Consider the following 26492-nt stretch of genomic DNA (forward strand, 5'->3'; position numbering starts at 1 on the left):
TATTCACAGCATTTGTAATTGGTTGTAAATATTGCTTTATGTACACAGGAAAAAAATATATATATTTGGATTTTGATTATATATATATATATATACACACACACACACACACATATATACACACACACACATATATATATATATACACACACACACACACACACACACAGATAGATATATATATATATATATATATATACAAACATATATATGATGATTAACTATATGTGACCCTAGTCCACAAAACCAGTCACAAGGGACAATTTTATGAAATTGAGATTTATACATCATCTGAAAGCTGAATAAATGCAACTATTTGAAAATCTTGAATCCAAGAGTGCAAAAAAATCGAAATATTGAGAAAATCGCGTTTAAATTTGTCCAGATGCACCCTCGATGCGAAGTTGGTTACAACATCTATGTAGCCTGTCATATGTGTGGTTTGTAATTTTAAATTATGTGTTCGGCGCATCACGTGTCCTGTCAAAATAAGTGCCTGCTGCAGACGCGTCTAAAGAGATTATGATAAAAGAGACGCTCGCGTTTGCCAGATATTCGCATAATCTCATGCGTAATCAAAGTTTAGTGTTAAGGGAGTGTGTTAAATTAGTCCAGATGCATCGAGCACCCTCAAAAAAACAAGTCACCGGCCGCCACTGATTTTGACCTATACAATGTATTGTTGGCTATTGCTACAAATCTACCCACGTGACTTATGACTGGTTTTGTTTTCCATAGTCATAAATTGCTTATATTGTTAGCAAATGCATTTATACATTTTTACAAACACAACCTTATCGTAAAGTGTTGCTGAAGAAAGAATATACATAAGCAGCTTAAATAGAAAAATCAACTTTATTCACAACATTTGTAATTGGTTGTAAATATTGCTTTATGTACACAAGAAATTAAAAAAATTTGATATGAAACTAAAACATAAAATGCATGAAAATGACGTTACACAGATGAAACACAACTCTCGCTTCCCTTTGCCAAATACCAGTCGAACACATACAGTGATTGATATCATCAGACGAACAATTAGCATAATGTTCAATAACAAACCTTCATAAATACTCGTAGACCACCATTCATAAATACCATCCACATAATAGTGCCGTTTAACATCCGTCAAAAAATAACACTACAAGCATTCACACAAAAGTGCTGTTATACCATCATATCTCCATCTGCAAAGCTCGTCCTGATATGACAACCAAACTTTGAATTTGTTTACTGTGAAAAATAAACTGTGATAAAGTACAATGTGCTGTGATTGAACCACTTAACTCTTGACGTACTAAACAACACCCCACAGATACCAAAAATATATATTAAAAATAGATTAATCATTTGTACTGTATGTTGATATAATGACATGATACATCTAGACCTACAAGTGTTGAGAACAGCCTCAGATTCAGTCATTGGTTAGTGCATATGCCTATATAATATAAAGTATGCACCATAACTTCCTATTATTAAATCATCCTAACGGTATAAATGCGTAACACACCTGAATTGAAATTCACTAACTGGAATGTAGACATGAATGCTGTGATGAACTAAAGCACAACGAAAACCCCCCAAAATAACAATCGCAACTGTTCTTTGTGCGCATAATATATCAAGTGTATTTTTAGTCGAAAGACAAACTGTGAGCGTTGAGACGATCTTCACGTTAAAAAGTGAAAAGCTGCTCTACTTAAACATAATAATGATGATAATTTTTTTAAATGTTACTACCGAGCCCCTAAGGTGACATTGGAGTAAAAAAATCTAAAGTTTACCTTTGCGCGCTCACGTGAAACCTTCGCGCGCTCACGTGAAACCTTCATGTGCAGATTTTTTTTAAGTTTAGTTTCACGTGCGCACGTGAAACTATTGCGCTTATTTTCACGTGCGCGCGAACGTTTCACGTGCACACACGTAACTAAACTTTATTTAACTTTTGCTCCATGTCCCCTTAGGGGCTCCGTATGCTACCAATTGAAGCAAGTTATATAAAATTTAATTTTCTTACTTTAAGTGAAAAACTTTTTTAAAACTGTTTAAATTGGTAACATAATTTATTTAAACATTTTAAATTTTTTCACTTTAAATCAAAAATGTAATTTTTTATGCGTTACCAATTACGCATAAAAAAGTATTTTGATGCAACTTTTACTTTTTACAGTGTATTTATTGCATTTTAACCCCGATATATCACCAGTTTACCGACTGTAGTGATCCAACTAGTAAAGCAAAGAAAGTATGCATGATGTGGACTGGTAACAAATTGAATACTGTAAATCAATTTACACGCAGTGTTTGTTATCATGGATTTGTGTACGAGAGACCAAGCTTCTGTTTTAGTGTTTGTTATCCTAAATGAGTTTTTAAAAAGATTTTAAAAACACACCTATTGAATAGGGACCAACACTGTCAAAGTAAAGCCAAAGAAAAGACTCAAATTTACTATTAAACATGTAAAGTTCTTAAAAATGAACCATAAAAACATCACAAACTGTATTGCAAAAATCTGCCTCCAGGGACTTTAATATAGGCCTATGTGTGGCACATACTTAAAAACAAATCTTGATTTTTTGTGGTTTTTAAGACTCGTGCCCACCAGTGAATACTGTCCTGTACATCCACTTATCTGTAAATCTCCCAAGACATTTTTGAATTCAGATAGTCGAATACGTTCATCTAACACCTAACATTTTCAGAATGGGCAAACATCCTGCATTAAAAAAACATAACAATTAAATACATTAAAAGGAAATAAAGCCCCACGTTTGTATCCAGATGGGAATTTCACAAATACTGCTGTTTGTGTTATCTGAACTACACTGTGAAGAACTTATAAAGACGAAAACACTGATTCTTAAAATAAAAATAATGATGACACACATACAGTATATATGCTGATGGTCTTGGCAAACTTTCTTAGTCGTGAATATTCATATATGACCCATTAAAGCCGGCACGTTGTCCAGTTAACCCCATAAAGACTCCTCTTAGGTGACAAATATGCTTGGGTTTAAGGCTATGACGGTAATCTAGCAGCACAAATGATTTGAATAAAAAAAATATCGATAGCAGTCTTTGGAGATGTTGGGTTGAGAAACCGATATTCTCACCTTTACAATACAGTACATTGACCTCTGTATCAAGACACATCGGGTTTCTGTCTATTTTGGTTTTCATGTTCTGAAAGGCAACTCTCCTATTGGCCGATAGTGTGACTGACATGAAGGTACAGAAGGAGACGCGTGAGACCGTCCGATGTGGGCGTGGCTTAAACAGGCATTTGCATCTCGGTGTACTCATCTTGCCCCTCTTTCTCATCAAAGCTGGGCTCAGCTTCATCTGCATCCAACTAAGAGAGAGAAAAGAAATAAATGACAAAAAATATTGAGACGAAGGAAAAAATATATATCTCATGTATTATATTTTCCCTCACAAATTGTATTAATATTATTACAATAACAAAAAAATTATACTTTACATATTTGTTTTCACATAAATATTTTTGGCCAAGGAGACTAAGCACCACTGAAAGCAGCATATTTATTTGAATTTTAAGAGTAAACATTGTTTTAAATTATGTATTAGTATTGTACATACACAAATGAGTTTTATGTAAGCTATAATGTACAGGCAGCAAATTAAGCCGCGACAGTGTTATCAGGACCCACAAAGCAAGGGTCTTATATCAAACTGAAGGGACTTATTTTGTGATAACAACAGACTGCCTGTACATTATCCTGCTTATGACACATCTTATTTCTTCATCGAATCTCGATTTAAAATATTTTATCAGCTAATTTTTAACAAATGCAGACTTTCCACAAGAAAAAAATAAAATAAAAAGTTAAAATGTCGCAGACACACTATTTGGTTTAATCATTTGTAAATATAATGCTGTTATGTTATTAAAAGAGATTTATATAAAATACCTGTCAAAACGATTTGCAGCATCCTGGTTGCAGTGTGTTATTAGTTTTAACAGGTTTGGGTATACCAACATACAAATGTCGCGACTGGCCAATCAGAATTAAGCATTCCAGAGTTTATAATCAGGGTTCCCCCACCTTAGTTAACTTCAAATTTAAGGACCTTTCAAGGACTTTCCAGGTCTAATACCCTCAAATTCAATGACTAAATGTGTGGACACATTTCTAGTGAGAGCAAGGTTACAACGTATTACCTTTTAAGATACATTGTTACAGTTCCCTTTCGAGGGAACTCGCGCTGCGTCACTGCGGTGACACTTTGGGGACGCTTCCAGGGGTAAGTGCGTCTGAATGTGTATATCAAATTCAACCAATGGTGAGGCTTAACGACAAAGACAGGGTGATGCGGGAACCAGGAAGTATATCGCTATCTAAAATATTGCCAAAGACGGCGTTACAGGGATGCAGTAAGTATGGCAAGGGAGACGCACGTCTCGTTACCTTCTCAGGGAACAACAGTTACATACGTAACCCGAGACGTTTTTATGTGTCAAACACAACTATGCAAAAAAGCATTTTGGTATGAATCAACAATCGCATACAGAAGATATAAGCATTTAAAGCGAACAGTTTAGCACTTAAAAGTCTAGAATTTTTATGATATTATCCTACACTACACGGGGAATAATATGGATTATTTGGGAATAAAATAGATTCAAGCACTTTCAATGACCTGTATCTATATATGTATATTTTCAAAAACTTCCCGGGGCCTTTAATTTTTTCCCCAGATTCACAAACTTTCAAGGATTTCAAGGACCTGTGGGAACCCTGTATAATGGTGCTTCCTAAAATCTTTTTGGAGATTGAATTCCCCAAATCAATTCATGTCTTTGTGTGTCTGTGCGTTTGACATCCTTACACACTGCATTTCACGGCTGGTGAAGATCCGCGGCAGGACAAACATCTTAACAGGGACAGTCAGGATGAGGAGAAACGGGAAGGCCAACGACACTATCGTGGACATGACGGCCCAGAGGACAGCGAGACAAACCACCTGAACTGCTGTGAACAGATGCATCCTCAGCGTCCTCACCTGAAAAACGTACAGATTAGGTTAAGATGTAAAGTACATGTACATCATTATACAAACATGTGATAGTAAAATGTCATGTTTAAAGGAATAGTCTACTCATTTTCAATATTACAATATGTTATTACCTTAACTAAGAATTGTTGATACATCCCTCTATCATCTGTGTGCGTGCACGTAAGCGCTGGAGCGCGCTGCGACGCTTCGATAGCATTTAGCTTAGCTATTTATTCAATGGTACCATTTAGAAATAAAGTTAGAAGTGACCAAACACATCAACGTTTTTCCTATTTAAGACGAGTAGTTATACGAGCAAGTTTGGTGGTACAAAATAAAACGTAGCGCTTTTCAAAGCGGATTTAAAAGAGGAACTATATTTTATGGCGTAATAGCACTTTTGGGAGTACTTCGACTCGCCTGAAAAGTCCGCTCCCCCTCTCACTCTCATAATGGGAGAGGGAGGGTGTTACTGCGCAGAGTCGAAGTACTCCCAAAAGTGCCATTACGCCGTAAAATATAGTTCCTCTTTTAAATCCGCTTAGAAAAGCGCTACGTTTTATTTTGTCCCACCAAACTTGTTCGTATAACTACTCGTCTTAAATAGGAAAAACGTTGATGTGTTTGGTCACTTCTAACTTTATCTCTAAATGGTACAATTGAATGAATGGGGCTAAGCTAAATGCTATCGAAGCGTCGCAGCGCGCTCCAGCGCTTACGTGCACGCACACAGATGACAGAGGGATGTATCAACAATTCTTAGTTAAGGTAATAACATATTTTAATATTGAAAATGAGTAGACTATTCCTTTAATGTACTAATAATTTAAAAAGTATGTTAATTATAGACAACCTTACCTTGAAAGCTAAATTTATTAGATTATTAAAATTATCTAGCTTCTTTTTTTATTTCTTAGGGGCATTCCTAGCAGTTGCACCCGTTGACTTTTTGGTTGCACCACCTGACTTGAATTTATATTAAACACAATTTTTAACAGTGGTCTTAAACTGCTAATTTGTACAGATGGTTGCTTGCCTGCCATTTTTTTTTTATACTCTAAATGCATTTAAACAACATTTTATAGACTAAAGTGACACATGTCATAAACATATCAAGTAATTTTTTATTAGTATACATTACATAATGCCCCCTGACACAAAAATATACATGTCATGTCATAGACCCGTGTTTGTTATTGAGACTAACCTTGCGCACATAGGTGTGATCGGGGTGATATTTCGGGGGCATCAGGAGGAGCAGAATGCGTTCTGTTAGCTGGATACCATTTAGTGACATCACACCCATGTATAGAAAGATGCCAAAGAGCACAGCGATAGGGATTTGACTTAGTAGATCTCCGATTACTATTGAGAGACCTAAATCCAGGAAATTCAGTTAATTCAGTCTTTTTTATTCAATTGTCAACAACACATGAATGCATACAGACGCCCTTAAAACTAATTTCACTTGAATTGGTAATTGCCGAAACCTACCCACAAGTACCGCCACCAGTAACCCGGTCACCCTCTGCTCCTTGACCTCCTGGATGCGTGGTTTGTCTCCCGGGGCGACGGCTTTGCTCATCACAGTAAGGGCATTGACATGGGTCACAGAGCGCACGGTGGCCGCAGGCATCCACGGCAAACCAAAGAGAGCGCTGGTGCCACCCAGAGTCACGATGAGTAACAAATCCAAATGGAAACCGGAACCCTTCACCAGCATACGCTCTTTTTTACTGACTATCAATCTGCAGGAACAAAGAGAAGGATTTTTATACTTCCACAATATGAACGAGATCAAAATATTGCTTTTTTACTTTTATAGGCATAGTTTGGCGAAAATTTTTGATTATTTACTCACAAACCTGTAAAAATTTCTTTGTTCTGCTTAACACAAATTAAGATATTTTTTAAAAATAACCAAACAGATCTGGGGCACCATTGACTTCCATAGTACAGGGTTCCCACACCTTAGTTAAAACTTCAAATTCAAGGACCTTTCATGGACTTTCCAGGTGCAAATCCCCCTCAAATTCAAGGACAAAATGTGGGTACACATTTCGAGTGAGAGCAAGGTAACATCGTGTTACCTTTTTAGATACATTGTTACAGTTCCCATTTGAAGGAACTTGCGCTGCGTCACTTCGATGACACTTTGCGGACGCCTCCAGGGGTAAGTGCGTCTGAATGTGTATATCAAATTCAACCAATGGTGAGGCTTGACGACAAAGACAGGGTGACGCGGGAGCCAGGAAGAATATCGCTATCTGAAATATTGCCAAAGACAGCGTTACAGGGACGCAGGAAGTATGGCAAGGGAGACGCAGCGTCTCGTTCCCTTCTCAGGGGACAACCGTTACATACGTAACCCAAGACGTTTTCATGCGTCAAACACAACTATGCAAAAAAGCATTTTGGTATGAATCAACATTTGCATACAGAAGATATAAGCATTTAAAGCAAACAGTTTAGCACGTGTGCTTAAAAAGTTTAGAATTGTATAATATTATCCTACACTACACTAGGAATAATATGGATTTTTTTTTTCAGAAAACTTCGTGCATAAAATAAATTCAAGCACTTTCAATGACCTGTATCTATGCATGTATATTTTCAAAAATTTCCCAGGGCCTTGAATTTTTTACCCAGCTTCAAAAACTTTCAAGGACCCGTGGGAACCCTGATAGTAGTATTTTTTTCTACAATGGAAGTCAATGGTGCCCCAGATCTGCTTGGTTACAAACATTCGTCAAAATATCTTCCTTTGTATTCAGCAGAAATTTATACAAGTTTGGAACAAATTGAGGATGAGTAAATGAAGAAAATTAAATTTTTCAGTGAACTATCCCTTTAATAATTTATCCAGTAAAAACAAACAATGTATGTACTCACGTGGTGATTTGTGTCTCCATAAAAATGAGGATAAATACAAGCAGAGCTGGGAGGATGCTAGCAAACATCATCCAGATAGGGAACTGTTGATGGGTGCCCAAAGGGTTGACAATCCAACGTCGCTTCTCAGGACTCGTCACAGACAAACCTCGAGGTACACTCAGTTTCTGCACGGTCGAGCATTAAAATATAAATGCATTTAAAAATACTAAAACTAGACTTGACATTGTGTTAGCAATCAAAAGTCTCACCTGTGTGTATGTGTCTCGAATACTGTAATCTACCAGAACCATGATAAGAATCGCAATGGGAACTCCGAAATCTCCAATAATTCTTCTTAGCTGTGACATAGCGAAACAGGCGTTAGATGTAAAACGTTAGATTTTTTTCTGACAGGAACTTGATCAAACAACCAAATCTTAGCCTGCCCGGAAAGAAAGCACTGTTTTTGAACTTGCGCAGGTAGTAGGCGATGAAGAACGTTCCAAACATGAGCACCAGCGACAGCAGAGCCGTATTGGGCTCCCCAACCACCTTTACCATCTCGTGTGAGCTGCTGTTCACCGCTGATGGACTGAAGGTAACGTTCCTCTCGCTATAGTTATACACCATTGATCCATTGAAATCAACAACCTCACCGGAGCAGCGACTCAGAGGATGTTCCTGGAAGATCTAAAGGCCAGGAACACATCAACGGTTAGGAGGACGTTATGCATGCATATTTTGTTCTGAGCAAAGATGTGAATGAGCACCTTGACCAGTTTTGAGAAGGTCTCGTAGATGAAGATGAGAGAGATGAGGAAGGAGAAGATCTCCTGGGTGAAACGGGAGACGAATCGGACCAGGAAGCTGCCCTCGAACGCCACCGTCAACCCCACGATGATGATGAGCCAGAATCCGATCCATACCCGACCCGTCAGGTACTCCATGTCGTTGTTCTTACAGAACTGCAAAAGACGTAAAATGGTTGTGATGCCTTTTCCAGCTTTGTAACATTTGGCAGCCGCTTTTATCCAATCATATTATCAGTATTCTTGTAGCTTAACTGGTTAAAGAGGACATTTCACAAGACCTTTTTAAGATGTCAAATAAGTCTTTGGTGTCCCCAGAGTACATATGTGAAGTTTTAGCTTAAACTACCATATAGATGATTTCTTATAGCATGTTAAAATTGTCACCTTATGGGTATGAGCAAAAATGTGCCGTCTTTGGGTGTGTCCCTTTAAATGCAAATGAGCTGATAAAATGCAAACACTGATCGCCATAATGGTGGTTTGTCGAAATTGAAACTCAATTGTGCTGTCAATTATTTTCTCTCTCTGCACTAAATGGCAGTGTCGCGGTTGGATAGTGCATAATAAGGCACGGTAGTATCCCCTTCTGACATCACAAGGGGAGCCAAATTTCAATGACTTATTTTTTCACATGCTTGCATAGAATGGTTTACCAATATAAGTTAATGGGTTGTTCTTTTTCACATTGTCTAGTTCGATGAAAGCACTGGGGACCCAATTATAGCACTTAAACACAAAAAAGTCAGATTTTCATGATATGCCGCCTTTAAAAGGCCCATATTATGCAAAATCCACTTTTACAAGGTGAACACACCACCATACAAATGAAAAAAATCTGCCCACTCCTTTTTAATCCCCATTAAACAAGAGCGGTCTCATTAGATATGCTGTTTGATTCTCTTGTTAATGTGATGTCACACTGATAAAGCTCCGCCCACGGCCACTGACTGACTAATTGATTTTACCCAAAAGCTTTTCTAAATGTGATTGTTAGCTCTAATGTGGCTAAAGATACTTTTGTGTCAGACTGTATTCACAGGAATCAGATTTATTTTTAACCGAAAGAAGTAGCTCATTTGCATTTAAAGGTACAGACATAATAACAGGGTTTTTTGCTCCTGCCCAAATAGGATCGTTTTAGAAATGGTATAACAAATAATCTGTGGGGTGTTTTGAGCTGAAACTTCAGAGACACAACCTAGGCACACACAGACTTGTGTTAAATCTGGTAAAATAGGCATTATATTGGCCCTTTAACCCCTTAACTGGCGAGGCTCTTTAAAGTTTTCACGAAAGTGTCTTAAGTTAAAAATAATACATTTAAAAAAATTTATAGCAGTTTATACTTATTGTAATAAATAAAAATAATGCAATAAAGTATATATTTATTTTCTACATAAAATTAATCACAAAAAATTAGGTTTGTGGTTTTACCAACAACAGCCACTAGGTGTCATTGGTTTGCTCCATACTCTTGTCACAAATTAATATATTACTGTCAATGCATTATTGCTACTGCTAAAAGGTTATAAAAAATATGCAAACTACATTCTTAGACCTTTCTAATGATATATAGGTGGTCATGATAGATTTAAAATTTACATGAAAAATATTAAACTAAACTCGGGTGTTCTGCTCAGGGATTGATCCCAAAGGAACACACACAAAGACAAAAAAAATGTATGGCTTGAATGTATTTGAATGCATAAATGTAAACGTAAATTAGTATGTATGCTTCCTAAAATCAAATCCATGACCTTTGCACTGCTAATGTAATGCACTACAGGAACACTAGAGTTAACTCACAGAGAAGAAGGCTTCTTCAAACACAAGGATTGGTCCAGAGAAGCCCACCACCAGAAGAGGTTGTGCCCCGAACAGACAAAACAACACACCCTGAACACACGTGGCCACGATCAGCTCCGACACACCAATCAGGCCATCGGTCTTCTCACCTGCACGCAGGACAGATCAGAGCTCTTATACGTGAATTATTCAACATCTCAAGTCCATACAAGGGACACAAACAGTCTAGAGTTTAAGGGCATCTAATCTAAAACACTTACTAGGATCAGACTCACTGATAATACTTGTGTGTCATAACCACAAATGATTTAAACAAAATACAATTATAAAAAAAAACTGTTATTAATGCTATCCAAGTGATATTGATCTCAAGCATGTAGCATATAAATTTGCAAAGACTTGCAGATTTTTGTATGCAAGGGCGCACATGAGTGTTAACTTACCCAGCAGCCCTCCAAATGTGATCGCCGGGGAAAGAGCGGCAAAATAGATGAAGATGACGGCAGCCATGCACTGGGGGTTTAGCGCGTCTTTAAAGTCGCTGATGTACTTCGGGTAGCGTCGTTGCGCGTCACGGATCAGACCACCGAAGAGACGCCCTGTGCGTCGTAAAGGGTCGTCTTCAGGCTTTAAGGGCGCCAACAGGGCCTCTGATAGAGACATAAGACAAAAGGTTACTATTAATGACTATTATTAGTTACTATTAATATAAATCATCTTATAACAAATCATCTTTTTGCAAAACAAAATTTGTAAAACAAAAGTAAAACAAACAAACACACCCATTAACTAAGGGGCCAATTACACAACATGTACCAATAACTTCTTACGAGTTTCGCTGTTTGTTTATTTTTTGGGTCCTGAAACGCAAATTTAAAAAAATTTTTTTTGAAAACAACGCTGTTATCCTTTCCGTGTAAATGCCAAATCTGTGAAAATTGTGACATCATTGGTTTCGGTCAACAGGCATCTGCAAATACTTGACAACAATGGCTGCCTACAGGACTACGTTTGTGCTACTTGAGATTATTTATCAACACTTTTCCTGCCATTGACAAGTTATCTGATCAATTAAGAGAAAAAAATTGCATAAAAATGTGTTCCTGATTAATTTTTGTGTTAATATGCAATACCGCAATTATCCTAGATGGCGCACTTACCCAATTTATGAAAAAACTGAAGCCAAAATGTTATTTACTAATTTTAAACTCTGTGTATGTTTTGATAATCGTTCTGAATCTGTTCTCTAACAAAATTCCTTAACAAAAATGCAATTATTTCAGCTTTTTGCTAAAAAAATTGTATTTTTGAAGAAAAATACCCATATTTAAGAGTTTGTAAGCAGAGAAAAAAAAGAAAGCAGAGGGTCTGTTCTTTAATTCGATATATTTGTATGTTTATATATTTTTAGAAGAAAGTTTTCCTGGAAGGCATTTTGTGAAACTAACAAAAAAATGCTGGCGGCAATTTAAAAAAAAAAGTCTGGCAGGGAATGAGTTAATGTTTTTCCAACAAAATTTACAACATTTTGCAACTTTATAATCCATGATCACACATTGTCCGTCTAAACAAAATTGCTTGATGCTTTCACCATCTTGATTGTTTGTATTTATGGCTTTATAGAAGCATATGTATGTGAGCAAGCGTGTAGTGTTTCTTTACAAAGTAAATCGCCACCTACTGGCCTGGCACACATAATACAGCATTTTTAGTCATTTCTCTGTATCCGTGTGAATGAGGATTGTTTGTGGTGTGTAATTGCAATGGTTCAAAAGCGCAAAAAATATACGTTTCTGTTTTTAGCACAATCATTGTCGTATAAAAGTGCACAAAAAGTCAACTCTGACCAAAGCTACAGAGGTGATATCAGACCTTTCTCTTCAAGACTTTTGGATTCTTTGGACAGCATTGCCACCCCTTGTTCCTCTCTCTTGCGGAGCATCTCTCTTTGGAAGTGTGCAACAGAGCGCAGGAGCTCTTCATCGCCCAGCTCTGATGGAGGAAGCACAATGCTGCAGTCCAGAAAGCCGTTGATGGCATTCAGCAGGTCTTGTCGGTCGTCTGCCAGATATGCAGATTCATGAAATTGCTGGAGAAAGATTGAATCTCATATCAGAATTTATACTTCTGCCTGGAAGTAACCAAAAGTTCAAGCTTGCTTACCTTGTCGGACATGAGCGTGGAAATGGAGCGCCCGATCTGATGGTAGTCCATGCTGGTGGTGGGAGGCCCAAGCAGCACGAAGAGGAACCGCGCAGGAACCGGTACTTCCAACACCGAGTCCAGTTGCACCGCCTCCAGTAGCCGAACAAACGCCATGGTGGGCTGCTCCAGGAAATCGACGCAGCCTATAAAGAAAGGATATCGAATGAACTTCCTGTTTTGTTAAATAATTCAGGTTAATCTTTTTCTTTAAGGTACGCTGTAATATCTTACCAACAAGGACAACAGTAGCCTCGGCATTTTCTGGAATTTTCTCTAGAAGCTTTAGTTCATGTTTGGATTTGGATTTGTGCATGCCTAAAGCCGAAGCAGACTCTTTCTGAAAAATAAAAATTAACCAGATTATTCATCTGAGGATAACATGAGTGATGCTTGCCAAAAACTTGTATATGTGAGTGATTATGAGGGCATTATCAGATGGTTGATGGTGTGTTTTTGGTGTGACCAGGACTTTAATATATTCTGCATCCTAAATGTGCCTCAGTTCCCACTACCTTCCTCGTTCTCTGGGAGATTTTGTTTACCCATTTTATCATCAGCAATCCAAGACTGAAGTCTATATGTGCTTTCCAATTTGCATGCTTATGGCACCATGTCATTGTCTAATATAAATAATAATATAAATAGCATGTTCAAATTGAACAGCCCCTGCCCAAAATTGCATTTTAAGTACCCAGGCGATGCACTCATTCGTAAAAAAAAAACGCTTCGCTTATACAGTGGAAGAGAGGCGGGGCTAGCAGTCGCTACAAGTAAAAAAAATGTAATCTTTGGAGATGATTACACTTAAGTCTTCATTAACTGAGGTCATGTTGGGCAAAACAAATAATGACATCGAAACTATAATAAACAAACTGATTTTCGTCGACATGCATTGTATTATTTGTTTCTCGCGTCATTTCCTCTTATTTAAGAAGCTGCTTGTCTGGTTTGCAAACACACGCTTTTCGCTTCAAACAACTCTTCCGCGCAAATTGAAAAAACTCAACTTAAACAAAAAAAATTCACCTGACCCAATGTTAAATCCAGCAAGTTAAATTGAGCGAAGAACGCAATGCGGATACACGCTTCGCATTTGTTGTGTACGTAGCATTTTGCTGATGCAAATTTGTGCGCGTAGATGCGAATGCCGCAAATTGGGGGCCACGATAGAAAATTGAAAATATTCAACTCAACAGAAAGTTAGAAGTTAAATCCCAAGGCGAGGAAAGCAAAGCTTTGCTTTTGGTTGGCACACAGCTTTAGTTTTACACCAAAAGATTACATACAAAATCAAGGCAAATAGACACAAATTCATGCAGGGCAATGCGAATACTGTGAATTGGGTGCCGTGACTGCAACTGAGACGTGCTGTTTGCCTCAAACGCGTCTTCCGCGCAAGTTGAAAAAAGTTTACTTGAACAAAAAATTTGCCTGACACAATGTTGAATACATGCTACGCATTTGTTGTGTGCGTAGCATTATGCTAATGCAAATTTAATTAATTGTGTTGAAAGATTACATACAAAGTCAAGGCAAAGACTAGAATAGATGCAAATTTGTGCGAGAAGATGCAAATGCCGCAAATTGGGGGCAGCGATTGCCACGAACACGCGTTATTTGCCTCAAACGTGTCTTCCACGAAAGTTAAAAAAATCCCACAAGTAATCTAGAGCGCGGAATGCAATGCTTTGCTTTTGGTGCCTAGATGGCATTAGTTTTACACCAAAAGATTATGTATAAAATCCAGGCAAAGATGCAAATAGACGCAAATTTGTGCGGGGCCATGCGAATGCCGCAAATTGGGTGCAGCGACTGCAACAAACACGTGCTGTTTGCCTCAAACGCGTCTTCCGCCTAAGTTGAAAAAATTTTACTTGAACAAAAAATTTTCCTGACACAATGTTGAATACACACTTCGCATTTGTTGTGTGCGTAGCATTATGCTAATGCAAATTTAATTAATTGTGTTGAAAGATTACATACAAAGTCAAGGCAAAGACTAGAATAGATGCAAATTTGTGCAAGAAGATGCAAATGCCGCAAATTGGGGGCAGCGATTGCCACGAACACGCGCTATTTGCCTCAAACGCGTTTTCCACGCAAGTTGAAAATATTCAACGTAAGCAAAAAATTCGAAGTTAAATCCCACGAGAAATCTAAAGCGAGGAATGCAATGCTTTGCTTCTGGTGCGTGCACAGCATTAGTTTTACACCAAAAGATTACATACAAAATCAAGGCCAAGACTCAAATAGACGCAAATTCGTGCGGGGCCATGCGAATGGCGCGAATTGGGTGCCGTGACTGCAACAAACACGTGCTGTTTGCCTCAAACGCGTCTTCCGCGCAAGTTGAACAAATTTTACTTGAACAAAAAATTTGCCTGACCCAATGTTGAATACACACTTCGCATTTGTTGTGTGCGTAGCATTATGCTAATGCAAATTTAATTAATTGTGTTGAAAGATTACATACAAAGTCAAGGCAAAGACTAGAATACATGCAAATTTGTGCAAGAAGATGCAAATGCCGCAAATTGGGGGCAGCGATTGACACGAACACGCGCTATTTGCCTCAAACGCGTTTTCCACGCAAGTTGAAAATATTTAACTAAAGCAAAAAATTCGAAGTTATATCCCACGAGTAATCTAGAGCGAGGAATGCGAGGCTTTGCTTTGGTGTGCACACAGCATTAGTTTTACACCAAAAGATTACGTATAAAATCCAGGCAAAGACGCAAATTCCAGCGAGGCGATGCGAGTGCCGCAAAATGGTTGCCGCGACTGAAACAGACACGTGCTGTTTGCGTCCTCCACGCAAGATGAAAATATTAAACTCAAACAAAATATTCAAAGTTAAATCCCACGAATAATCTAGAGTAGGGATGCACGATATATCGGCCGACATATCGTTATCGGCCGATAACTGCTTATTTTTAATATTATCGTCTGATAGCAAAATTAGGCCGATAAATGAAAGCCGATAAATGATGGATTATTTTGGTTTGTTGAACCACTTCACTTGCTCATTGCTGGCCATGTGAAGTTTTGATTGGTTCTTTCTGTGACATAGCACGAAGATGACACGTGTTGCGGGCTCAAGAAGAGTATGTTAGTCTAGTGCAAAGACAAGATGTCCACGGCCTGGGAGTTTTTCATTGTGAAAATAATATGAATATTTATCGGCCTATATATATATATCGGTTATCGGCCCCCAAATATAAAGAGTTATCGGTATCGCCCAAAATTTCCACATCGGTGCATCCGTAATCTAGAGTGAGGAATGCTTTGCTTTTGGTGTGCACACAGCATTAGTTTTACACCGAAAGATTACATAAAAAAAATCAAGGAAAAGACACAAATGCATGCAAATTTGTGCGGGGCGATGCGAATGACGCAAATTGGGTGCCGTGACTGTACCGAACACTTGCTATTTGCCTCAAACGCGTCTTCCACACAAGTTAAAAATACTCAACTCAAGCAGAAAATTCAAAGTTAAATCCCACGAGTAATCTAGAGCGAGGAATGCAATGCTTTGCTTTTGGTGTATACAGCATTAGCTTTACATTAAATACAAACTCAAGGCAAAGACGCAAATTGACGAAAATTCGTGCGGGGTGATACGAATGCCGCGAATTGAGTACCGTGACTGCAACCAACACCTGCTTTTTGCCTCAAACATATCTTCCACACAAATTGATAACATTCAATTTAAGCAGAAAATTCCAAGTTAAATCCCACGAGTAATCTAGAGCGAGGAACGTGTCTGACTGAAATGACCAATTACCTCATTCTTCTCAATGTCGATGTGAAGCACGCCGTCTTGACCTGATCCCATAAGAGGCTCGGTGACCGAGAGTTCGGGAACAGACAGATGATTACTGCTGTTCTGGTGATGATTGATCAGGGAGCCCATACTCGCCGCAGAGATGTTCCTGGGGAAGGAGCTGTGTTCCTTCTCATCACTCGGGTGACTAAGAAAAGGTGAGCAATGGAGCCAACGGGTAAGAGACTGCAAACGGTCATGTGTGGATCAACAGGATGGGTGACAGCAGGGCGATAAGTGTTTAAGTTAGAAAGTGGAAAAGGCTTTCACAGATCATATACATTTTCGGATAAAGGCCTGTAAAATCAAGCAATAATTAGCAGATTCTACGTCTGTTTGTGATGGAGACTTTTAGATCACCTTCTATTCTTGCAATCCTACAATGGCTTTATTTAGACATACAGTAGATAGCATTTTAGCATACTGCACAGAGAAACTGTTAACACTGTTTTATTATCCGAAAACCACCTACTTGTATACATAGCGTTGTGGACTATTGGCTCCTTAGACAAAACGTTAAATGCCTCCTCATGTGCAAGTCGCTTTATATATTTTGTAAAAAAAATACGTAATAAACGTAAACATACCTGTGTTTGAGTAAGAGAGCACGTAGGACATTGGCTCTGTCGTCGGCTTTGATTTGGTCTGAGATGATCATCTGTTCAACCACCTGGTGAGCGATGCCAGGCAACGTCTTCTGGTCCAAGTCCAACAGCACGGCTCCTAATGAAGACATAATAACAGAACATATGATAAATATTGGTAAACATACTGACTGAATGTGTAACTATATCACAAAACAGATGCAATAATGCTAACTTTATGTATAAAATGGTGACAAAAATTATAAATTAACCTTTAAATGCATAAATCGGGTCTTTGGAGACCCAGGATGTCATTAGTGTATAATTTTAATGTTATATTGCTTTTGCCATCTGTTTAATGATGAAAAAGTCAAAATATGTTAAATATTCACAATTTGGAAATATTAGGACAGTTTTTACTAATGAGGATACATTTCAGGTCGCTAAAGACCCAAATTTGTAATAATAATAATAATAATAATAATAATAATAATAATAATAATAATAATAATACTAGCAATAATAATAATAATAATAATAAAATAATAATAATAATAATAGTAATAATAATAATAGGCAAAACATTCATGCATTTAAGGGATACTTTTTGGTCAGAAACATGACAAGCGACAAGATACCCAAAAAATAAAATAATAACGCACACAAACAAAATTACCGGTATAGTTATTATAAAATTATGAAGGGCAAAATAAAGTAGTTCAGCAGATAGATGAATACTAAAAATACGTTTTATCCTGATACTTTAAAACCACAAAAAAATCGTGAAGTTCAACCAGGTGCTGACCATGAGAGATGGTCCTTCTCAGCTCCAAAAGACTGCGGAAAGATAGCGATGCCACGTGCGGTTTTCCCCAGCGGTCCGTTTCTTCCTCTACGTCTTCTTCAAACTTGATCCAGCGAGCCGTTTCTCTCCACTGCATCTCTTGGTTTTTATCCATGATGAGCTCATTGAGCTCTACAAACACCTGGTAAAATCAAATATTAAAAAAAACATTTATATGCAAAAATATAAAAAGTGGTATATTTGAAAATCATTCAGACTTTTCTAGAAGAACGAGTAAGCACTGGTTTGAGGCTTCTAATGTGTGCCGTCACACAATAATTGATGCATCAAAACATCGGCACATCCAGTTCTGACCTTCTGGTGCCGAGCAACCCGTCTGGAGAAATCCAAAAGCACCATGCCGTTCGTTCAAAAGGCAAAGCGTGAGATCACGACTGTCGGGTGTCGTTCAGAAGTACGAGGGTCCATAAGTACACTAGTTTACCCTAAGACAAGACTAGTTTACCTGTCAGAGGTGCATGTGATGGTGTTAATAAAACATGGGCGAGTGTGATGGCGCGCGGTATCTGGTTACCCGAGCTGGTCTTTTCTTTATTCTCAGATGTGTGAAAGGGAAGAACTTCATTTATTTTTAATCAGGTCCTGCCCCCTAAAAATCCTCCTCATTCTGTGTGGGAATGTTTTAACTTAAGTGAGATGAGGATTTTGGGAAGGTATCCGTGCAGATATTTGAAACCCAGTTAGTCACGTCAAAGATGTCGGTATTGTACCAAAACTTCATTAAGGGGACACTGGGTTGAAGTGTTGCGAACATTCATTTACTTTAAAACAAATGACCATATTAAATTGATTTTACTAAAGGAATTGTTAACCATCTTTTGCAAGAAATCAAAAAAGTATAAACCCAATTTTTAACTTGTCAAACCTGAAAATGCATCTTACCTCATGTGGCGTTCGGTCCAGTTTGCGAATGCGTGTGCTGGGCTCCTTGTAATCTTTGCTGAGGTGCACCACCTGACCCTTTGCACTTTTCCTAACCAGATGTCGCCGTACTCCGGGAACGTCTTCAAAACGATGGCCTAAAACATAATACACACATGCTTATATACAAAACTGTTCACACATCACATTAATATTTTTTACATTTAAAGGGGACATATGATGAAAATCTGACTTTTTCCATATAGTTGGGTCCCCAGTACTTTTATCAACCTAGAAAATGCGAAAAAGATCAACCCAGTGGTGTTGCATGTGCAAAAATAGTTCCCCATGTGATGTCAGAAGGGGATGATACCGCCCCTTAATTTCAACAAATTGTGTCTTAAAGGTGCAGTGTGTACATTTTATCGGCATCTAGTGGCAGGGTTGCGAATTGGGTTAGGGTTAGGACCAGAACATCACATTCTAAGGTAATAAACACATAACGGTTCATTATAAAAGGTCTTTATACACCCCTGATAATATAGTTTTGTATATTATTTTGCATTTCTGTCAAGAGATCCTTCTAAAAATTACACACTACACCTTTAAAGGATTAGTCCATTTTCTTAAAAGAAAAATCCAGATAATTTACTCACCACCATATCATCCAAAATGTTGATGTCTTTCTTTGTTCAGTCGAGAAGAGGTTGTGTTTTTTTGAGGAGAACATTTTTCTGATTTTGATGGACTTTAATAGAACCCAACATTTAATACTTAACTCAACACTTAATAGTTTTTTTCAACGGAGTTTCAAAGGACTATAAACAATCCCAAACAAGGCATAAGGGTCTTATCTAGCGAAACGATTGTCATTTTTGACAAGAAAAATAAAAAATATATACTTTTAAACCACAACTTTAACGTAAATGCGTAGTGACGTAGGGAGGTCACGTGTTACATATATAAAACGCACATTTGTGGACCATTTTAAACAATAAACTGCCACAAAGACATTAATTAGTATCAGTTGACATACAACAACGTAGGAACGGTCCTCTTCTAAGATGCTTGTAAACACTGGGGCGGAGTTTCACGTTCGTCCTCTGTGACCTCTTGACGTAATGACGTATTGCGGTGACGTAGTGGGGTCAGCTGGCGCATCACAACCGGATCTACACGACGAGAAGTTGTGCTTTATAAGTGTATATTTGTTATTTTTATTGTCATAAATGACAATCGTTTCGCTAGATAAGACCCTTATGCCTCGTTTGGGATTATTTATAGTCCTTTGAAACTCCGTTGAAAAAAACTGTTAAGTGTTGAGTTAAGTATTAAATGTTGGGTTCTATTAAAGTCCATTAAAATTAGAAAAATTCTGCAATGTTTTCTTCAAAAAACATAATTTCTTCTCGACTGAACAAAGAAAGACATCAACATTTTGGATGACATGGTGGTGAGTAAATTATCTGGATCTTTCTTTTAAGAAAATGGACTAATCCTTTAATAAACATCATTTAAATAAAATAATAATTGAATATTCATTTATTATGAGCTTATATATTCTGATATAATATTTTCTGAAAAACGCCCATCTCTAGTGCATGCATATATCTTAAGAGTTCACTAAATAAGTGAAATGATTATTTGTGTAAAATCTTATTGGCAGCAATGAGATGCAGGTCAGTGCTTCTGTGTATAACACAAAGCTTACCAAGGTAAAGTTACAGGACGGGCCAATAGCCAAGAGCATGTGTGTTCAGAAAGTGAATAAGGGGCTTTAAGGGGATTTAACTAACTAGGGTGAATGCAGACAGTGTGAACACCAATCAAGATAAGAGGCTAAAATAAAGGAGAGAATTAAACATGCTGACTGCCTTTTCCCATGCAGTTAACTTGAGCCATGTGACTTTAAATCGGTTAGTAGATAAAAGCAGATCTATTTGTTCAGACAACGCATATTTGGATGATTTCTCGCGAAATTACACTTATGAGGACCAGGTGTCATGAAACATTTTGATAAAAAAAAGTAAATGCAAAGTAAGAGTATCAAAATAAGAAGCATACAGTTACAAACATCTCTTCATGTACTATTTTGCACATGATTTCAAATAACATCATACAAACCAATTTTGTTGTTTTTTACACATTTAAGGGGAAAATTTTCATTACCGCAACGTGTCCATGACTGGATTTGGGTTCTGTGACATGGAAATATTTATAATTAAAAAATCTTAAAAATAAAAAGCTTCAGTGCATCTTATACTATAAACATTTACTGTAAAAAAACATGTGGTGTTTGGTGATCATTGGTAAATGTAGAGACAATAATAAGGAATATAAATGTGTCCAAGACCAATTTTCTCATCCTCCGCAATAATTTAAAATCATTGTTTAAGCCCTCAAGGAACAAACATTAAAAAAAAAAAATAGTTGGAAGGGACATAATTGACTGTGACACTCAAGATGGCTACCAGGTAAGCAGTTCTTATTTTGTTTGTCATAGTACCTAGACAACTTTTTAGTTCTCATTACCGAAACATGAGTTTGTAAATGCATATATTAAATGTAATATCATGTTGCGGTAATGATAATTTTTGATAATGATAATCTAAAAAAATTTAAGTAATTCTATAGGAAATATTTTTTAAATCCTCCAAAAATAATGGTTATAGTAAATTCAGACCTTAATCTTATAAGTGCAAAAAAAATGTCTTCAAGAGCCAAAAAAAATCTGATGCTGGACACCTTCTAAATCTGGATTTCATGAGAAACACCCATTTGTCTATTAAAAAGAATAGTTGATCCAAATATGATAAATATTGTCAATAACATCAAATCTCATTGGTTCTTGCATCTTCTGACAAAATATGCAAATGACAACTAGTCACAAGACATGCAAGAACCAACGAGATTCAACGTTATGTAAATGCTGCCACATTTTATCATGAAAATCTGACTTTTTCCTGAAGTCATTTGGATTTATATTAGATATATGTGCTTTCTGGATATTCGCCACGTTGACCACCATAAAAAATAATAACATGCATTTGAAATAAAGCTCCCGTTCTTTCCGAAGCTTTGATTGTGTTAACAGTGCAGAATATAACATGTGTTCATGGTTCACGTGTAAAAAAACGTGGTATTTTTCACACAATTTACTTATTTTTATAGCGTTGTTTTCACTGTCCTCTAAACGGGCTGATGTCTTCCTTGTTCTATGAAGTCCCTCCTTCAGAAATTCTGATTGTGTAGTTTGTTTAGTGTGTTGTGATTCGATAGCAGCTTAGCTTAGCAGAGCCGTTTGAGCCAAAGCTGGTGACTGATGTATACCTGTGGGCGGAGTTTAGTCAACAAACTGTTTTACTGACGTCATTAAAGCAGGAAGTAGAGGGCTGTAGTCCAAACCAGCCATTCGCTGTAGGCTTTGAAAGGCGAATTCAGTTAAAGAAAATATATTGCCTGGCAGTGAACTTTGAGCTTTATCATTTTACAGGTATTATTTGGGTGATTCTCACGAAACCATTGAAACACCACGGCACTAATGATTTTAGCTTTACAATTTGTAATATAGTAACATTAAAAAGCATCAGAATTAACACAATACTGTGTTCTACCTTGCACAATGTGTGATTTCAACATAAGAATTTATAATTGTAAATTTTATCTCATTTTCTGCTGAAATTCTCATTACCGCAATGTGTCCGGCTGTGTTTGAACATGCGTTATGTTGTAATTTAATCAAATTGACACAAAAATATTAATAAAAAAAATAAATGGATGTTTTGCTAGACTACTTTAGATGACAGAAAAAATATTTACTGAATATTCATGTATAATAATAATGTAGAAAAATTTCGAAAATGATGTGTCCATGCCTGCACATGGACCAGTTACTTCAAGATGGCTACCAGGTAAGATCATTTTTTTACAGTTAATTTGAAATATTGTCTTGTCAGAATGCTTACACGACATTTTGATTATCATTACCGCAACAGATACTTATTAAATGTTAATTTAATTAATAGAAGCATAATACTTTGATTTTAAATGCATGTGCAGAATCTCCAAATTATGTTCTTTCAGGTTTGTCATGTCATTTTGAAAATATGTCAGTGTTGATGTTTTCTGACTGTTGCGGTAATGACATTTTTTAGGACTAATTTTTTAAATTATGTTACAAAAAGTGTTAAATGATAAGTAAAAGTTTTTAAATTAATGTTTCCATTTACTCCAGACTTTGTTTTTCAATGTCTGGTGGGAAAAAAAGTAAATTTAAGCAATTTTTACATTTTCATGCTTGACATTTTTAAAACCAAGTTTTCGTGAGAATCACCCATTTATGCTATTAAAGAAACATTACACACTAACTAGGGTTTAAAAAATTGGATCAGAAAGAACGTGACCTTTAAATTATTTGGTTGTGTTCAACTGAAGAAAGTACCATAAGTCATTTACATCTGGGATGGTGATTAAACTATTGCATGCGTTGCAAGCAAAATGATAAAGAGCTGTGACTGCACATGGGCCTTTTCCCCCAGAGTAATTATCAGCTCACAAGGCAAGAAAGGGTTGCTGACATCACAGGAACTGCTGATATACAGCTGAATTCTGGGAAAGGTTCATCCCACCGGGACATAAAAGGCACTTGCTGTGAGGTGTGGTGGGATTCTTGGTAAAATCACCTTAGAGACCAAGAAACCAATGGAAACCCCTAAAGACAGCTTGTGTTGCATCTGCTAGAGCCATGAATTTGCAATCAAGTTAATTGTCTAAATAAACTTTTTTAGTAAAAGATCCAAATTATGTTCTTGGAGCTCAACAGTAAGGCATGAATCCAGCAACACCAAAATCACGAGTTCGACTCACTTTTAATGCCATCCAGGTCGGCAGAGGCGAGAGTTCGAGCCTCGAACTCGTCTGTTGGGATTCGCTGATATTTGGCTTGCTCTGTGCCCGTCATGTTGCCTGTGCGACGTCTCTCGTGAAGGTCGTAGCTGCGGCTTGATACACGATGAAGAGGACTGGGTTCAGTAGTAACGGGTGACACTGGAGCAGGTTCAGATGTTCTGCAAGAAATAATGGAAATGCATCAATATACAGAAGACCATTAGATGCATGTAAGACTTAAAATACATATATATTTATTTATTTACAAATGAAGGATTGAATGTTATTGTTAATGTTAACATATTATTAGGAACATTATTGTTGACTTTTGATATTAAAAATGTATCAGTAAATGCTAAAATTAACATTAACTAAGATTGATAAATGCTGTATGAATGTTTTTCATTGTTAGTTCATGCATGTTGACAAATACAATCTAAAGCTACCTGAATACATTATTATTGGATTACTTTACAAAGAAAACAATACCTATTGCAAGTCCTCCCCTATAAAACAACAGTAAACTAATAAAAAATATAAATGCATGTTACTGCTGAATTTATTGGTATAACTAGCTTGTGCTTATCTAACAAAAAAGTAACCATTTTAGGAACTTAGTCTATCTGCATTTGTACAGTATAACTTATAATATTGTATAAAATGTAACTATAGTCACAGATCAATAACTTGTGATATTTGGTAATTGTATAACTTATAGGTAGGACTTTTATTTTATGAGTCCCACCTATAAGTTATAAAATTACCAAATATCAGACCTAAAGATATTACATAATACATTCGCCATTGAGCAACACTAAAACAATGCACTTACCTTTGTTGAATTAGGAATAAAAAAAGTGTGTTGTTTTTCTCTTCTATATTTAAATTACAATGACTTCCCTCATTTAACAATGCAACAATGCACAAAGATGAACTGACAAGGACTCTTAATGGTTGGTACACAACTAAATGGCAAGATAAGATGGTGAGGGTTATATAAAAGCAAAGTGTAGTTGCTAGCGGCAACGGATGAGTGATGTAGACAGTGGGTGATGTAGGGTTAGAGAGAATCAGATACCCTGCTGATTCCCGAAATAACTTGTACTTGGTAACAGACAGGATGTGCTGCACTTCAAATTACAATAAACTTTACACAAAAACAAGGTAACTGTTTTACTTCAAACTATAATAAAACTGCAAAACGGAGAAACCGTAAAAATGAAATCACGCTACACTCGTCGTACACGCGTCCATGATACCACAATCTGACATTTTGTCCGAAGATAAAATACTATTTTAAGAAAGTGGAGCCATAAACTGTAGTAAATATGGCATTTTAGCTGGTAAGCGTTTTAGGAAAGACTTATATATGAGTAAATAGTGCACTACTCAGCTAACCAGAATATACATGTTTTTTAAATCCCCTTTCATATAACAAAATTTTAAACAATCAGATCAAATGCCAAAGTGATCAAAGGGTCTTTTTATGTTTTAATTCTCTATTTTAAAGTACAAAAAAAGTTCTCAAAAAGTGTTTCTTTCAGGCAATCCAGGGCTAGTCAACTTGCGGCCCGCTGGCCAAATGGGGCCCGCCAATCATCTTTATCTGGCCCGCCGGTCATCTTTGTCTGATTTTTAAATCAGTGTGGTTACTTTTAAGCCACCCTTCCACTGTACACGAAAAAATGATGGCCAATAAACCGAAAGGAGAGTCACAAAGGGGCTGCGTGGGGTGCCAACCAACTGGGAGTGTGAAAAATATTCAAATAATCTAGGCAGAGCCAGTCAATTACGTTTATGGAAGACCGGAGCATGTGTTGCGGACTTTTGGCTGTGTGAATGTATCGTTGGTAACACTCGGCATATATGCATTGTTTTTTTGTTTCATTCATTTGCATTCATTTATTTATTCCACTATGGTGAATATTTGCAGATTAACTGGAATTAGCTTCTCTCCCATTTTGGCACGCATTTACAAATAACAGAAATTTCCTATGACTGCCACTAGGGGGTGAACTCTAACAGTCGTGTACAGTGGAAAGGCGTCTTATATCATATATATAATTTTTTATATTATAAAAGAAATAAATATAAAAGTGCAATTTGAGTCATTAGGAGAAGACTGGCTATGTGTTACGAATAATTAAAAATGTAACAATTTATGAAAGTTAAACAGTTATAAACAAAAGAAGGTTAAGAGCTTTGCATTACATTTAGTCAGGGGTTATGGGGCCCTAGGCGAGACCTTGAAAATGGGCCCCACAGGTGTAAAAAATTTGATACAAAGTGAAATTAAAACAGACAAAAATGAAAATGTATATATTTAAGTGTAGAAGTTTTTATTAAGTGCAACAACTGTAGTGCAACAGAACTACAGTACTGTATATCAATACAAATATCATGGATATTAATACCAAATAATTATTATAGGGTGATACTGTATTTTGTATACTGTTTTTGAACCCTACTATAGTATATTTTTAGTATCTAAGAATTTTACTATACAGTTTACTGCAGTAAATGATATAGTATAATAGTCTTTTTTATGTGGGTTAATTTAGAAAGGGTGATGGACATTTTCCAAATCTTTTTTTTTTAATTAGCATAGGCGTTAAACAGTGTAAAGCAGAAAATACCTTTGCCTTGTGCTTGCTTTTCTTTCTCTGCAGCTTCTAAAAAGTATCATTTTAATGCCAAAGCCTACCACCGCAACCTTACTAAAATAAGTCTTGTTTTTATCTTTA

The 26492-nt window shown here is 36.8% G+C and overlaps 1 protein-coding gene across 6 annotated transcripts in view; it reads right to left on the reverse strand.

Annotated features, from left to right (window-relative positions):
• Positions 1-836: 836 nt before the first annotated feature.
• slc4a2b (solute carrier family 4 member 2b) overlaps positions 837-26492 on the reverse strand; it is a 57624-nt gene continuing 31968 nt past the window's right edge. For 5 of the 6 annotated variants that reach the window (XM_073863902.1, XM_073863900.1, XM_073863901.1 and 2 more), the window contains 18 exons: positions 23728-23927; positions 18883-19019; positions 17941-18121; positions 17139-17274; positions 16513-16699; positions 12960-13065; positions 12687-12871; positions 12396-12612; positions 10967-11173; positions 10524-10672; positions 8676-8870; positions 8341-8595; positions 8175-8258; positions 7924-8090; positions 6526-6779; positions 6239-6408; positions 4864-5037; positions 837-3364 (listed from right to left, as the gene is read on the reverse strand). In XM_073863902.1, the coding sequence (XP_073720003.1) occupies positions 3284-3364; positions 4864-5037; positions 6239-6408; positions 6526-6779; positions 7924-8090; positions 8175-8258; positions 8341-8595; positions 8676-8870; positions 10524-10672; positions 10967-11173; positions 12396-12612; positions 12687-12871; positions 12960-13065; positions 16513-16699; positions 17139-17274; positions 17941-18121; positions 18883-19019; positions 23728-23927 (3085 nt within the window). In that variant the 3' untranslated portion in view covers positions 837-3283. Of the gene's footprint in view, positions 3365-4863; positions 5038-6238; positions 6409-6525; positions 6780-7923; positions 8091-8174; positions 8259-8340; positions 8596-8675; positions 8871-10523; positions 10673-10966; positions 11174-12395; positions 12613-12686; positions 12872-12959; positions 13066-16512; positions 16700-17138; positions 17275-17940; positions 18122-18294; positions 18744-18882; positions 19020-23727; positions 23928-26492 lie in introns of those variants that run through there. The other variant, XM_073863904.1, reaches the window with a different exon arrangement.

Source organism: Misgurnus anguillicaudatus, chromosome 25, assembly GCF_027580225.2.
Source record: "Misgurnus anguillicaudatus chromosome 25, ASM2758022v2, whole genome shotgun sequence".
NCBI classification, from domain to species: Eukaryota; Metazoa; Chordata; class Actinopteri; order Cypriniformes; family Cobitidae; genus Misgurnus; species Misgurnus anguillicaudatus.